The sequence below is a fragment of the Marmota marmota genome, unplaced genomic scaffold, assembly GCF_001458135.2.
Source record: "Marmota marmota marmota unplaced genomic scaffold, marMar, whole genome shotgun sequence".
In the NCBI taxonomy this organism is placed as follows: domain Eukaryota; kingdom Metazoa; phylum Chordata; class Mammalia; order Rodentia; family Sciuridae; genus Marmota; species Marmota marmota.
In genome coordinates, this window is record NW_026000171.1 from 6,915,440 (window position 1) to 6,929,932 (window position 14,493).

At 47.2% G+C, this 14,493-nt stretch overlaps 1 protein-coding gene across 1 annotated transcript in view; it reads right to left on the reverse strand.

Moving 5' to 3' along the window:
* The window catches only part of Wnt5b (Wnt family member 5B), a 114,045-nt gene extending 99,558 nt beyond the window's left edge, over positions 1-14,487 (reverse strand). Inside the window, exon 1 of the mRNA XM_048787715.1 lies at positions 14,317-14,487. Coding sequence (XP_048643672.1) covers positions 14,317-14,322 — 6 coding nt within the window. The 5' untranslated portion in view covers positions 14,323-14,487. The remainder of the gene's footprint in view (positions 1-14,316) is intronic.
* Between the last annotated feature and the right edge of the window lie 6 nt (positions 14,488-14,493).

The window sequence follows — 14,493 nt, forward strand, 5'->3', positions numbered from 1 at the left end:
TTCTTTTTTTTTTTTTTTTTTAAAGAAAGAGTGAGAGAGGAGAGAGAGAGAGAGAGAGAGAGAGAGAGAGAGAATTTTTAATATTTTTATTTTTTAGTTATCGGCGGACACAACATCTTTGTTTGTATGTGGTGCTGAGGATCGAACCCGGGCCGCACGCATGCCAGGCGAGCGTGCTACCACTTGAGCCACATCCCCAGCCCCCCTGTAGGGATTTTTAAAAATTTTTTTTTAGTTGTAGATGGACACAGTATCTTTATTTTATTTATTTATTTTTTGTATGTGGTGCCGAGGATCGAACCCTCACGCATGTGAGGTAAGTGCTCAACCAACCACTGAGCCATAGCCCCAGCCCAGCCTTGGGGGGATTTTAACAGATGGGGAAACTGAGGTCAGGTGAGTTTGGGTGACTTGCCCAAGGTCACCTCTGGATAGTGCTCTTACAGTCAGTGAACTTTTGGAGTCAGGATTGAACTGGCACCTGATGCACTGTAGGACTTAAACACTGCATGTAAGAGATTAGACCTTCTCTCTCATTAGACCTTCTTCGCTCAGCATTAATTAACTCCGCATTAACTAGTAGGACACTTGGGAGACTAAGGCAGGAGGATCTCAAGTTTAAGGTCAGCATTGGCAACTTACTGGGACCCTTTCTCAAAAGTTTAAAATAATTTTTTTTAAAGAGCTGAGATGTGTGGCTCAGTGGTAGAGCACCCATAAATTCAATCCCTAGTACCCCCCCAAAAAAATTCATGTTAGCAATATTTTATCTGACATATTTTCCGATACCAAGACAGTGAAACAGGGAAGTATTAAAAGGAAGGGGGAGGGGGCTTGCACTCTGACTATAGAATGTAACTTCTTCTTGATCCTTCAGGATACTATTTCACCTAACCAGACAAGCTTCTACAGAGTTTTCAAAGAGAAAACTTGTTTGTCCTAGAAATAGACAAATAAGAAGTCAAGTGCCAGGTATGAATCACCCCTGAGTCACCTGAGGCTGTGTTTTGTCAGTGGATTTAAAGAAATCTTTGGGTCACATTTCCACTCTTCACATCCTCCTGTCCTAAAGGAAAGAACAGCACCTTACAGTCCTTCTCAACTACTTTTAAACAACTCCAGGTGAGATGGGCAGAGGGTGAGGTACATGAATCCATTTACAAAGCACTGGGAGACTGTTGGCACTTCATTTATTGGCCCCAGATCCCTATTAACAGAAGGCAGGAATCCTAAACTTCTGATTCTCAGGTGGCTGCAGGGAAGCCAGGATCCTTACACATTGGGGTTCAGGGTCCTTGGGGCATCTGATCTTTGCCTAGAATTTCCTATCTCAATTTTAGCTCTTAGTCAATAAGAGGTTCAACATGAAGGCAACACTCTAAATATTGCATTTGGCAAAATCAGAAGCACATTTCCATGGGAACACCATGGTAGGCGACAGGAAATGACAATAGGTCACCTTTGAAAACAATGATAAAGAACGTAACCTGATTTTGCCAAATACTGATTCTAAAATGCACCATTATCTTATCCTACTAAGAAAGAAATGTGCCAGGCATGGTGGTGCATGCCTGTAATCCCAGCAGTTCAGGAGGATCTCAAGTGTAAAGCCAGCCTCACCAATTTAGCAAGGCCCTTAGCAACTTAGCGAGACTATTTCAAAATAAAAAATAAAAAGGGCTGGGGCTGGGGGTGCTGGGTTGTGGCTCAGTGGTAGAGTGCTTACGTAACACATGCGAGGCATTGGATTTGATCCTCAGCTCCACATTTAAAAATAAATAAAGGTATTGTGTCGGACTATAACTAAAAAAAAAAAAATTAAAAAAGGGGGGCGGGGGGGGCTAGGGATGTGGCTCCGAGCTTGAGCACCCCTGGGCTCAATCTCCAGTACCAAAAAAAAAAAAAGAAGAAAGAAAGGAAGGAAGGAAGGAAGGAAGGAAGGAAGGAAGGAAGGAAGGAAAGCACTCCCAATTAAATCATGATTCTATATTGAGTTTAAGATGCATACTGATCTCCAACAGTGTGTCTTAGTATTGGTGAAATAGGGTTATTTCAAGACCAGCTTTCACAAATTGGGAATTATGCACTCCTTAGGTATCTCCAGCTCACTCTGTCAGTATTGCTGAGCAGCAACTATGCTGAGTGCTGGGATCGCCAGTGGGGAGAGGAGCACAGAGGAGAATCACTTCTGCCATCCAAGGGCCCGTACTTCAGATTAGGAGGTCTTCTCAGGAAATTTCTAGAGCCTGGAGCTGTAGAGCTCTCAAGAGCTTCATTGGTTAAAGTAGTTGTCATAAAGTGAATTTCCCCATTTGTCTCTCCAGTTATCAAAATAAACCAAGTTATAACATGCTCACTTCTCCACCAAAGTCTGAGTAGGGGCTTAGGCATCTTTGGTGACAATTCTCAACACTTTCACTTTTTTTCAAAGAAGGGTTGAAGAAAGGAGCTTAACATGGACAGAGTACATATTATGTGCAGGGCTTCACCAGAATTCACATAAATTATCACATTTAGTTCTCAAAAAAGAAAAACACCCACTCTTGTGAGTGGGGCATATTATCCCAGTTTAAGGGAAAGGGAAACGAGATCTCAGAAAAAGCTAAATGGCCAGGGTTGTGAATGGCTGAGTTAGTACTCAAACCCAAGTCCATGGCCCTAAAGGCCATGTATTTCTACTGAACAGAGGACATCAAGAGGGTGGGCAAAGACTTCTAAAGGGTTAAAAATCACCCCTAGACTGAGTGTGCAAGGCTGATATTCCAATCAAACTACATAGCATAAAACAAAATGTCTTGCTACCCTCAGCCACCCTTTTAACCAGCAGGGTGGCTGCTTGTGGATCAGGAGGGCAGCAGTAGGATTTGTCTGGAAGCAGGGTGACAAACAGCACTGTGGGGTGGGACAGGGACAAGCCCCTGCTGGGAGAGCTGCTGCCATCATTCACATCTCCACAGCACCCACACTCAGGTGGCAGCACAGAAATAGGACACAAAACTGGAAACGATTCCCAAGGATTGAGGGAAGGGAAAACAAAGAAAGGTTGTCAGGAAAAAATTAGAGACAGTTTAGAACAGTGAACCTCAACCAGGGGGGGCTCTTCTGTGTCCCTGCCGCTCAGGGACATTTACAAAGGCTGGGGACATCCCTGGGTGTCATCTCTGGGAACAGGGTGGTACCAGCATCTAGTGAGTGGAGGCTGGGATTGTTTGTCAACATCCTCCAGTGCACAGGACAGCCTTCCTCAACCAAGAATGATCAGAGCCAAATATCCTCAGTGCTGAGGTTCAGAAGCCTGGCTTTAGAACAACCTTAGGGAACCAAAAAGTGACTTGGGGGTACTGGGGCTGGGGCTCAGGGGTAGAGTGCTCGCCTGGCACATGTGAGGCACTGGGTTCCATCCTCAGCACCACCTAAAAATAAAATAAAGGAATTGTGTCCACCTACAACTAAAAAATGTATATATAAAAAATAAAAGTGATTTGGACATCACACTCATCACACAGCTAGTAAGCAAAAAGGCAAAGAAACCACAGGGGCTGGCTCTGCACAGATTCAGTGACTTACCAGAAAATAGACCACACACCTGTCCAGGCATCTGGACAAGTTTAATCTTCAACTTTGTGCCCTGATGTATACCAGGCCACATGAAAGCACAGAAGCCAGAAGTGTAAGCTGGTCCTTGCCCTTGAGGAACAGGGAGACAGCACAGAAAGAAACACACATCAGGCTGGGGTGTGGCACTCACCTACCATGCTTGCAAACCAACAACCCCGCCCTCCACCATGCACACACACATACCCCATACACATACACCTGTGAATATCTATGTGCTTCTACAGCTATAAGTAGAAGAGACTAAGAAAAGTACCAGCAGGACACAGTGGCACATGCCTATAATCCCAGCAGCATGGGAGGATGAGGCAGGAGGATCGGGAGTTCAAAGCCAGACTCGGCAACTTAGCGAAACCTGTCTCAAAATTAAAAAATAAAAAAGGACTGGAGATGTAGTGGAAAGCTCTCCTGAGCTCAATCCCCAGTACCACACCCCCAAATCTCTCTACAAGCTACTTTGAAATACATGATTAATTGCTGTCCACCATAGTTCTCACCATAGTGCGATGTTAAACATTAGAAGTTATTCCTCCTTCCAGTTGTATCCTATTTCCACTAGCCATCCTCTCTCCATGCCCACCCCCTACTCTTCAGGCGTGGTTCTAAGAGCTCAATCACACAGTTCATCACACAGCTAGTAAATCAAAACTGAGCAAGGAGAAGGATGAGCTGGAGTTGTCCATGTGAAAATCAGGTCTAAGGGGGGGAAGGTCAGAAGTTGGTAACCCTAGAGAAGATCCTGCCTAGCAATCTGCCTACCTGCCCAGGGCCAAGGGAGAGGAGCAGGCAGGAGAATGAAGATGTTCAGTTTGTCAGAGCCCAGACAGTATTTACAGGCATCAGCCTTTTGCAGAGAGGAGATGAGTCCAAGGACATAAAGGAAACCATCTGTAGTCAGTGATGGGGAGGGGAGACTAGGAGAGGGAGGCGCCCTGGAAGTCGAGAGATGGCCGTGCAGAGGAGGCAACAATGCCACTGTCTTTGGCAACAGGAGACCTTTTTCTTCTTAGTTCTTTTCAAATTATATGCAACAAGGCTTTATTGGATCCTGGTGCTGTATCCAATAAATGTGCTAATCTCTTACTCAAGAGATGATGTCAGTCACCTGGAATGACAGCCTAGCAAATGACCATCCTCATGTCATTTAACAGTGACTGAGAGCCTGAGATGCAGGGCACTGGGGATGGAGCCCTCATGAAACTGCCTCATGCTTCCCTCACCGTTTCTCAGTCTGATCACACACACAGGGAAACATGCCGTAATTTCACACCCTGTTTTTTCAGTCCAAAAATTGGTTTGTAACCTGTCACCATGTAATCGTTGCATGGGATAGGTCTGTTCATCATGCCACTTAAAAGGAAAACAGAGCAGCAATGTATTCATCATGGCATATGGATGCATATGGATGCACATTTGTCTTCTCCTGCATTCCAAGACTGGAGCTTAAAATTCTCAGTGCAGGAGCTTCAGTATATTTCTGAAAGCAGACTTGGGAGTTTATTTGGAACACTGCAGAACTGACTGTAAACACATCTTCCGTGAGTGGCACTGAGACGGATGTTAGGTTAAAAACCAATGATGGGGCTGGGGATGTGGCTCAAGCGGTATCGCGCTCGCCTGACATGCGTGCGGCCAGGGTTCGATCCTCAGCACCACATACAAAGAAAGATGTTGTGTCCACCAAAAACTAAAAAATAAACATTAAAAAAATTCTCTCTCTCTCTCTAAAAAAAAAAAAAAAGAAAAACAATGACAGCAGAACAGAATCTTCAGATGCAAAAGACTAAATTTTGTAAGTCCATACTTTGCAACCCTGTAATCAATTTTCTCAAGTGTAATAGTTAGACTATAATGCACAAATCAATGACAACTAATGTGTTAACTCTTCTTTTCCAGACCAGAAAAATGTTCACTAAATTGTCACAAAGAAATGATACCCCTCCATTTGGACTATTCACTTTAAATGTATATTTATGAATATTCTGTGCCTTGCCCCAAAGCTAGTTGAGTGATAAATGGTTTTTAAGTAATACCAGCACATTTAAAAAAAAAAAAAAGCTTCATGAGCTCTGCGCAATGGTGCATGCCTGTAATCCCAATGCCTTGGGAGGCTGAGACAGGATAATCACAAGTCCAAAGCCAGCCTCAGCAAAAGGGAGGTGCTAAGCAACTCAGTGAGACTCTGTCTCTAAATAAAATACAAAATAGGGCTGGGGATGTGGCTCAGTGGTCAAGTGCCCCCGAGTTCAATCCCTGGTATCAAAAAATAATAAACAAACAAATAAAAAAATAAAGCTTTACTTATTGGTCACACTCCATTTTTTGCCCCCCCCCCCAAAAATGGCATAAAATTTGCAATAATTATGCTGTGAAATACAGAATTTGGCTCAAGGTATGGGGGGAATGACAAACTCAGAGGTTTTGGAAGACTGCACAATAGCCATTTGTGAGTAGTAGAAGTTACTTGAACCAAAACTCCTGAGTTTGTTTGTTTGTTTATTTTTGCAGTGCTGGGGGTGAAACCCAGGGCCTTACATATGCTGGGCAATTGCTCTACTACTGACCTACCTCCTCAGCCCTTTTTAAATTTTTAAAATTTAAGACAGGGACTGGCTAAATTGCCAAGGTTGGCCTCGAACTTGTAATCCTCATGTCTCAGCCTCCCCAGAAGCTGGGATTGCAGGCATGTGCTACCATACCCAGCCAGGAGCAGTCTTATCTCCCTAGCACCTGGGACATAGCTGAATCAATATTTGTTATATGACTAATTCAATTCTCAGCAGAAATCCATTAAGGATGTCATACTTATTAGGCAAAGGGGCCCATTTCTAGCAAGGAACATGCTGTACATTTACTAAGTTCATTGCCCTAAGGTTGACAATAGCAGATCTTTATTGAGCACCTTTTAAGCTCAGACACTGCTTCAGCTCTGAGGAAGTAGTGGACAATAGGACAAACACAGTGGGGGGCAGACATTTAACAAGAGTGATAATAAATAGACAGGAGGAGCCATCCCAGGACAGAAAGGAGTTGGAGAGGGCCAGGCCCAGGCAGTGCAGGTACGCAGGTCCTAAAAGAATACAAGGTATGCACATGACATAAGAAGGCCCTAAGAGGCATAGGGTGTGATATGGGCTGAGGCTGGCCAGGGAGGCAGGGGGCAGGCTGGCTGCAGAGGGAGGGCTTGGTCAGCTACAGTGCCAGGTCTGGGCTGTGTTTTAAGCAGCACAGAGGCAAGGAGGGTCTTGTCGGGGAAGTGTGAAAACTCCCTGTGCATGTCAGGAATGATGCCCGAAGTGTGTAAGAAAGAGGAATCTCAGGATGTGGCTAACATCCGTTCATAATGGCTCTTGACACCTCTATAGAGAGGCCATCCTGTTACATAAGTTGGGACTTTAGGATAGGAGCAGCACTGAGAATGTGACCCCTGGACCCTGAGAAGTTGAAAGACTTGGTCCAGCCCCTAGGGTGTGGCAATCAGCTCCACAGTGGAAAAGGGCCTGGATTCAAAGGGCCAGTGGGTCTGGCTTGTCAGCTGGAAGTCCCCTGCTAGCCAACTGCATCAGGTCACTACTGTTAGGTTCCTGACAAAGTTCAACCTGACGCCTGGAGGAAGGGGGTTGGTAGGGCCAACTCAGTGAGTTTTCAATACATGAATTCAAGTGCTTTTAGGTACAATGCCCTCCCAGGTTGGCCACAGGGCTTCCTCCTTCTTCCAAGGTGTGTGTGTGTGTGTGTGTGTGTGTGTGTGTGTGTGTGTGTGGTGTGGGATGCAAGTGCTCTACCACTGAGCAGGCCTGGCCCTCCCAGTTGCCTTTTAATCTCTCCCCTTTCCCACACTCTTCTCAGTTACCTGCCTGGCTCCTGAATCCCCTTGCTTTCCACAGGATACTACCCTGACTCACACTGGTAGATAGACTGGCATGAGGGGAAACAGAAGGCTCTCAAATCTCATCTTGCCTGTTAAATCTGACTTCAGATGAGACTTCACAGAGGCTACCTTTTTAAGAAAAACCCCAAATTTGACAAGTTTTTGTTGCTGTTTGTTTGTTTTGTTTTATTGAGACACTCTGCTGCCCAAAACTGGCCCTGAAGATCAGGGCTCAAGCTATCCTCCTGCCTTAGCCTCCCCTGTTGCTGGGATTGCAAATGTGTGCCACTGCACCTGGCTTGACCTTTTAAGACTCTTGAGTAGCTGGGCGTAGTGGCGGCACAGTGGCTTACGCCTGAAATTCCAGCTACTAGGGAGGCTGAGGCAGGAGGTTTAAAAGTTCCAGGCCAGTCTGGGCAACTTAGCAAAACCCTATCTTAAAATAAAATCAAAAGGGTTGGGGATGTGGCTCAGTGGTAGAGCACCCCTGGGTTCAATTCCTAGAAACCCCCCACACACACACACACACACTAAGATTTTGAGCAATTTGCAAACACAGGGAATGTATCAGCACTTGCTCAATTAAAAACGAAACTGTATCTAAGATGTGGTCCCCAGATCCCTTCTTCCTCAGGCAGGGATTTGGTCAAGTATCAGCCAGTTAGGACACATCAGAATCCAAGGCTCCTATGGTGAACATCACTTTTCCTTCTTTCATGACAGCCAACTCTGGACATGTGTCCTGTCCCTGTCATTCCATAATCCTCTATTCCCCTCTATATACTGATCAAAACAACTTCTGTGCCTGATTGGCACCCAGCGGACATCCACGAGAATTGTTCGAGGCCAACCTTGGCAATTTAGCCAGTCCCTGTCTTAAATTTTAAAAATTTAAAAAGGACTGAGGAGGTAGGTCAGTAGTAGAGCAATTGCCCAGCATATGTAAGGCCCTGGGTTTCACCCCCAGCACTGCAAAAATAAACAAACAAACAAACTCAGGAGTTTTGGTTCAAGTAACTTCTACTACTCACAAATGGCTATTGTGCAGTCTTCCAAAACCTCTGAGTTTGTCATTCCCCCCATACCTTGAGCCAAATTCTGTATTTCACAGCATAATTATTGCAAATTTTATGCCATTTTTGGGGGGGGGCAAAAAATGGAGTGTGACCAATAAGTAAAGCTTTATTTTTTTATTTGTTTGTTTATTATTTTTTGATACCAGGGATTGAACTCGGGGGCACTTGACCACTGAGCCACATCCCCAGCCCTATTTTGTATTTTATTTAGAGACAGGGTCTCACTGAGTTGCTTAGCACCTCCCTTATACACAGAGGAACTCAGCCATGTTTAAGGTTCTCCAGTTGATAAGGTCCAGCCACCTCCGTGCCCCTTGTGCTCTTGCCTGTGAACTTCTAAACTTATGTGCCAAATGTTGCTAAGGGTTTAATTGCCTTGACTGTAGGTCTCAAATCCCAAACACAATTTCTTTCTTTCTTTTTAATTTATTTTTAAGTTTTAGGTGGATACAATATCTTTATTTTACATTTATGTAGTGCTAAGGATGGAACCCAGTGCCTCGTGCATGCCAGGCGAGCACTCTACCACTGAGCCACAAACCCAGCACACCCCCCAACACAATTTCTATGAAGTATTTAGTAATTCATTACTCAACTTTTCTCAGGAGAAACTTCTCAACAAATATAGGTGAAGTATGTAATCTTCAAGGTCAATCTATGACAGGGACTCAACTGTGCTCCGACTTTCCACAACACAGGGGGTAAGAGAAGTGGGTGGGGGTGTACCAGCCTCTTTCCCGCACTCTGTCCACTGGCTCAAGCCCAGGGCATAACACCAGGGCCACACAACACAGTCACAGAGCCCAGAAGCTTAGGGCTGCTATGTGGCTTCTTGCCTTTAATCCGGGGCTTTCCCTGTCAAAGTGGAAAGGGCAGCGTGAGGCTCAGAAGCAAACCCGACTACCACCAGCTCCTATCAGAAGAGTGTTGTTACTTTCTATGTTTCATTATGCTATATTTTTGTTCTTATATTTTTCACTCCCCCAGCAGGACTCAGAGCAAATCTAACAACTGAACATTTGCAAATAACTCAAAAGTGACCCTTGGGAACTACAGTTTGTAAACCCAGAACTTTCTAAGCCACTGCCTTTTCTAACCCAAGCCCAGCTATCATTTCACAGGCCTTGCTAAGTCCACTTCTGACCCTTTATAAATTATCCAGACAAGAGTAACCATTTCGGAGTCTGCATTTCTTGAGCTCAAGGAAACTTCAGAGGAGGGAGGACTGTAAACCATTTAAAAATGGACTCCTGGTGCCTCACCCCAGGAATGTAGCACCAGCCCCCAAGTCACCCGAAGCTGGAGACAGAGCCTCATCCTAATCCTTGGGATGCTGGCTAACCACAGAGGCCCCTGCCACGCCACAGCCCACAGCTAGGAGCCCTACTTGAGCCTCCAGTGCGACCACAAGCCCAGCTTGCGAGACCATGCTTTGTGAAACAGGCCCGCCGCCCGCCCCACCTCCCCAGGGTGGGAACACACCTCTGGTCTTCCAAGGGCCTGCAGCCCCAACTGAGACCTGGGCCTCAGCAGAGATTTCCAAAATCTGAAAGGGCTAAAGCTGGGCAAAGTGACAGAAAGTTACAACTGGAAGAGGCCTCTAAGACAATCTAATCCAGTGTTCTCACTTCATAGAAAAGATAGCAGAGAAAATACCTAACATGTGCACCCCACCTCTAAAAGAAAAATAAAAACAAAAACCTCAAAAGGCAGTAATGCAAGGATCAGTACATATGGGCAGGTTGAGTTCTTTGCAGGTATGGAGGTTTTGGGGGGCAAAAAAAATATTCTGAGAAAACAGCCCCGTCACTTTAAGGGTGGTACTTCTGCCATGAGCACCTCGGTGACTCAGAAAGGACCCCAGAGTCTGGCAGCGGGCTGGACAATGATTAGCACAGCCCCTGAGGACTTTCAGTGGCAGCCTGAGTCTAGCTTTCCTGAAAACTCCATGCATGGTACCTGGAAGGCACCGGGAACAGTTTGCCCCCAGTACTGAACCAGGTTCCAAATTACCATGAGGAAAGAGTTGGGAAAAAAGCCACATGGGTGGAGAAGCGGGGAGGAGAGACACCAACTTTAGAAAGTCTGAAAGAAGATTCATGCAGTACAAAAAGACCCAACTGCAACCACAGGGGCGAAGAAGTCAGGAAACACTGCCGCAGCAGCCAGCCCAGTGGCCAGACCACGAGCCAGAGCCAGTGGGTCCAGCAGGGACAGAGCGGGCGGAGGGTTAAATTTAGCCAGGTAAACAGAGCCGCCCAGGAGTGGAGGGGGCCTGGTAGGAACAGAGCAATCACCTGCTCTGTGGTGCTAGGGGCATTTCTCATTGAAGGGAAAAGTTCAGAACTGAACCAAATAAGTCCATTTTCCGGGTCTCACCAACAGGCTGTGTGGGAAACACAGACTACATCTTAGAGATCAAAAGGGGGTTGTTTTTACTTTAACAGGTTGCTCAGATTAAAAACACTCAGGCCTTTTTGTTTTTACCATGGTATCTATGACTTACCCTTTGCTGGATGTTTCTGGACACAGATACAGTTTAAAGAAGTCTGATAGAAAGCAGTCCAAGATGCCCTTACATGGAGCTCACATAAGCTCTTGCCACTCAAGATTTTTATATCTATTGCTGTTCTGAGTCTTGAGAGATCTGAAGGAGTAATACTCAGAGGATTCCATTCAGGTGTGGGGCTGGAACAAATGTGGACTCCGAGGGCATATTTAGAAGATTGAGGAGTTAAATGACAGATTGAAAAGGAGCCAGGGAGAATCAAATCAGAATCGCAGAGACAGGGAAGGCTTTCACGGACTTGCTAGGTTCTATTTCAGGGAAGACAAGGGCTATCACTTCATGCAAAATGGGCCCCTATGCTACAGGTGCCAGGCTGTGGCAATCCAGAAACCAGCACAACTGTCCTAGAGGTAAAAATCAGAACATATCACTCTGGTCCTCTGCCTTTCTTGAAGAAAAACAAACCAAAAAGTCTTTAAAAAAATAATTTGAGGGGCTGGGGTTGTAACTTGGTGGTACAGTGCTTGCCTATGACATGTGAGGCACTGGGTTCGATCCTCACAGCACCAAATAAAAATAAATAAAATAAAGGTATTGTGTCCATCTACAACTAAAAATAGTTTAAAAAATCATTTGAGCTGTGGCTGAGTGGTGTTTTCCTCCATTTCAAAATAGTGTCTGTTCTCTCTTTGATATAGATGATTTGTAGTTATAAATAGCAAGGGGGAGGAGGTGCACAGGGCAATGCTGAAGGAGACCTCTTTGGAGCCACCATGAGCAGTGATGCGGCACTGGTGATGTCAGGCACAGGAGCCCAAGGAAAGAGGTATGGTTGGCATGTTTGTTCCACATGCACATGCGTGAGACCCTGGATCCCATCCCCACACCACAAAAGAACAAACAAAATCTTTCCAGTTACCACTAGATTACGAGGAGGATGAAATACATAGGTAAAGAACAATCCTAGATTTTTGTTCTTTTCACAGCAATTTGGGGAATACATTATCATCATCATCATCATCATCATTGCTGGGGACGGAACCCAGGGCCTCATCCATGCTAAACACATACTACACCACTGAGCAACACTCTTTAAGCTTTTTGGATAGAAAAAAATTTAGAAAAGGGCTAAGAAAGAAACCTTGGTCGATATTACAACCATCAAATGTACTAAGGAGGGAACTGGTTTCAGATGCTCTGGGCAAACATACACACTGTACACCCTTACTCAAATGCAGAACATTAGAACCTGGGAAAGTAGGAATCCATGGGTGGAAAGGGGCCAGCAAGCTCCTTAAAGACTGGCTCTGGCTCCCCTGGCAGGTAGACCCCACAGTGTGTTATATGTCTTCTGTCTGATTGTCTTTAAGAAGAGAAAGGAAAAGAAGGGGATGTCTCTTGCAGCTACCCTTGGAGACATACCCTGACGTTGTGGCTTTAGGCCCCTACTCTCTTTACCCCCTGCCCTGGTGTCAGCACCATCTGCACCTGTTAGTAGAGATGCTGTCTATAGCTGTGCCTCTTTCCTCAGACTCCCACATTTGACATCACCAGGAAGACCCCAGCACTGCATCACTGCTCACAATGGCCCCAAAGAGGTCTCTTTCAGCATCGCCTTGTGCATCTCCTCCTCCTTGCTATTTATAACTACAAATCATCTGTATCAAAGAGAGAACAGACCTTATTTTGAAATGGAGGAAAACCACCACTCAGCTTTCCACCTCTAATAGGTCGGTATGTTTTTTGCCAGGACTTGTGTGTGGGTCTGGACAGAAGTGCGGGTGCAGGCTCTGGGCCTGGCATCCACTCCTCTATGCTTGAGATCTTGCCTTCAATAAGTAAATTACATGTGCATTCCACCACAGGAGGCTGGATGCAGGAAAGTGTCCTCAAGCTTTCAGAGGTGTGCCTGATGCTCTCAGGGACCTAGACTGCCTTAGGGGCCAACCACAGAAGGGGACACCCTAGGCTTGCACCATGGGCCTGTATCAGTTCTGGTAATAGTACAGGAGTGTGACCCTGCCCTGCTGACAGTCTTCTGTTCCTACACTGATGGCATGGGCACAGATGTCCCATCACAGCTCTGGCAAGTGAGCACATTCCTAGGCCATTGGAGAAGTTCAGGGGATTGGTAACATGATCTGGAGCCTTTTTCCTCCAGGTACCAGGCTGTAACTCTGCTCAGAGTGACCGTCACTGAAAGCTGTTGCTAATGTGACCAGGTGACAAAAACAGTGAAGAAGGACCCCCTGTAAAGTGGAGGGCAAACTGCCCCCTCCCCACTCAACTCAGCTGAACAACCATTTCAGGGCTTGAGCCACCTCAGTTTCTCTCTCTGTAAAACAGAACCAAACATTCTTCAAGCAAAATGAATTGTCTTACAATGATTTGTAAGGTGCAAATACCCGTCTCTCACCAGAGCGCTTGGCCAAATATTCAACGAGGTGCCCAGAGTGGATGGAGAGAGAGGTGGCTTCCCATCTCTCCCAGACGCAGAGAAGCAATCAAGGAAAGCAGAAAGAAAGCATCACCACCTCTCAGGGCTCCATCAGCTCTGGAGTGAGGCAAGAATTCAGGAACCTCTCGCCAGAGTTAAGGTAATCCATATGCAGTCCCGCCCAAGACCGCTCCAGGCCGGGACACACTCAAGTGGAGGGTTCCAGCTGGGCCGGGCCAATCCTGGGAAGAGTTCGAAAAGCTCTAGCAGCTCACACCTCCCCGACAGTCGCGGGTAGCGCCCAGGCTCTGTCCCTGAGCTCAGAGGTGGCCGCTGTCCGGACCACCGTCTGGGTTGCCCGCCTCTCTGCGACCCGAAAGTCGCGAGCGCCAGAGCCGCCGCGGGAGAGCGAGGAAGCCCGCGCCCTACCTGCCTGCGCCGGGAGCGCGCCCTCCGCGCCGGGCGCCGCGCGCTCGCTGGAGGCAGCAGCAGCACCGCCGAGAGGCAGGCAGCCCCAGCTTTGTTCGCAGCGGGGCCGGGTAATTTCCTTCGCCTTCCTTCTCCCTTCCCGCCACCTGACCAAGCCGAGCCAGCAGAGTCTGGTGAGCCAGAGAAGGGCCCGCTCCCGGTCCGTGAGCGCCCACGGCGCCCAGACCCAGCCGGCCCGCTGAGCGCCTAGGATCCGAGAAGCCGGAGGCAGCCCCAATTAAGTTTTGGGGGCCCGGGAAGTGACCGGGCGTCTCTCGGACGACGAGCCAGGGGACCGCCGCGCAGCTCCGGGTTCCCACAGCTGGCAGCGGGCGCTTACCTGCATGTCCCGCCGCTTGTCAGGCCCGCGGGCTCCGGCTCTCTGCGCGACACGGCCGGGCTCTCGCAGCGCCCGCACCGCTGGACCGCCGGCGCCGCGGTGCGTGAGGCGCGGCCCGCAGCCCTGCCCCGCCGGTGGGGTCCGGGGCAGGCACGTGCCCGCTCCTCTCAGCGCGCG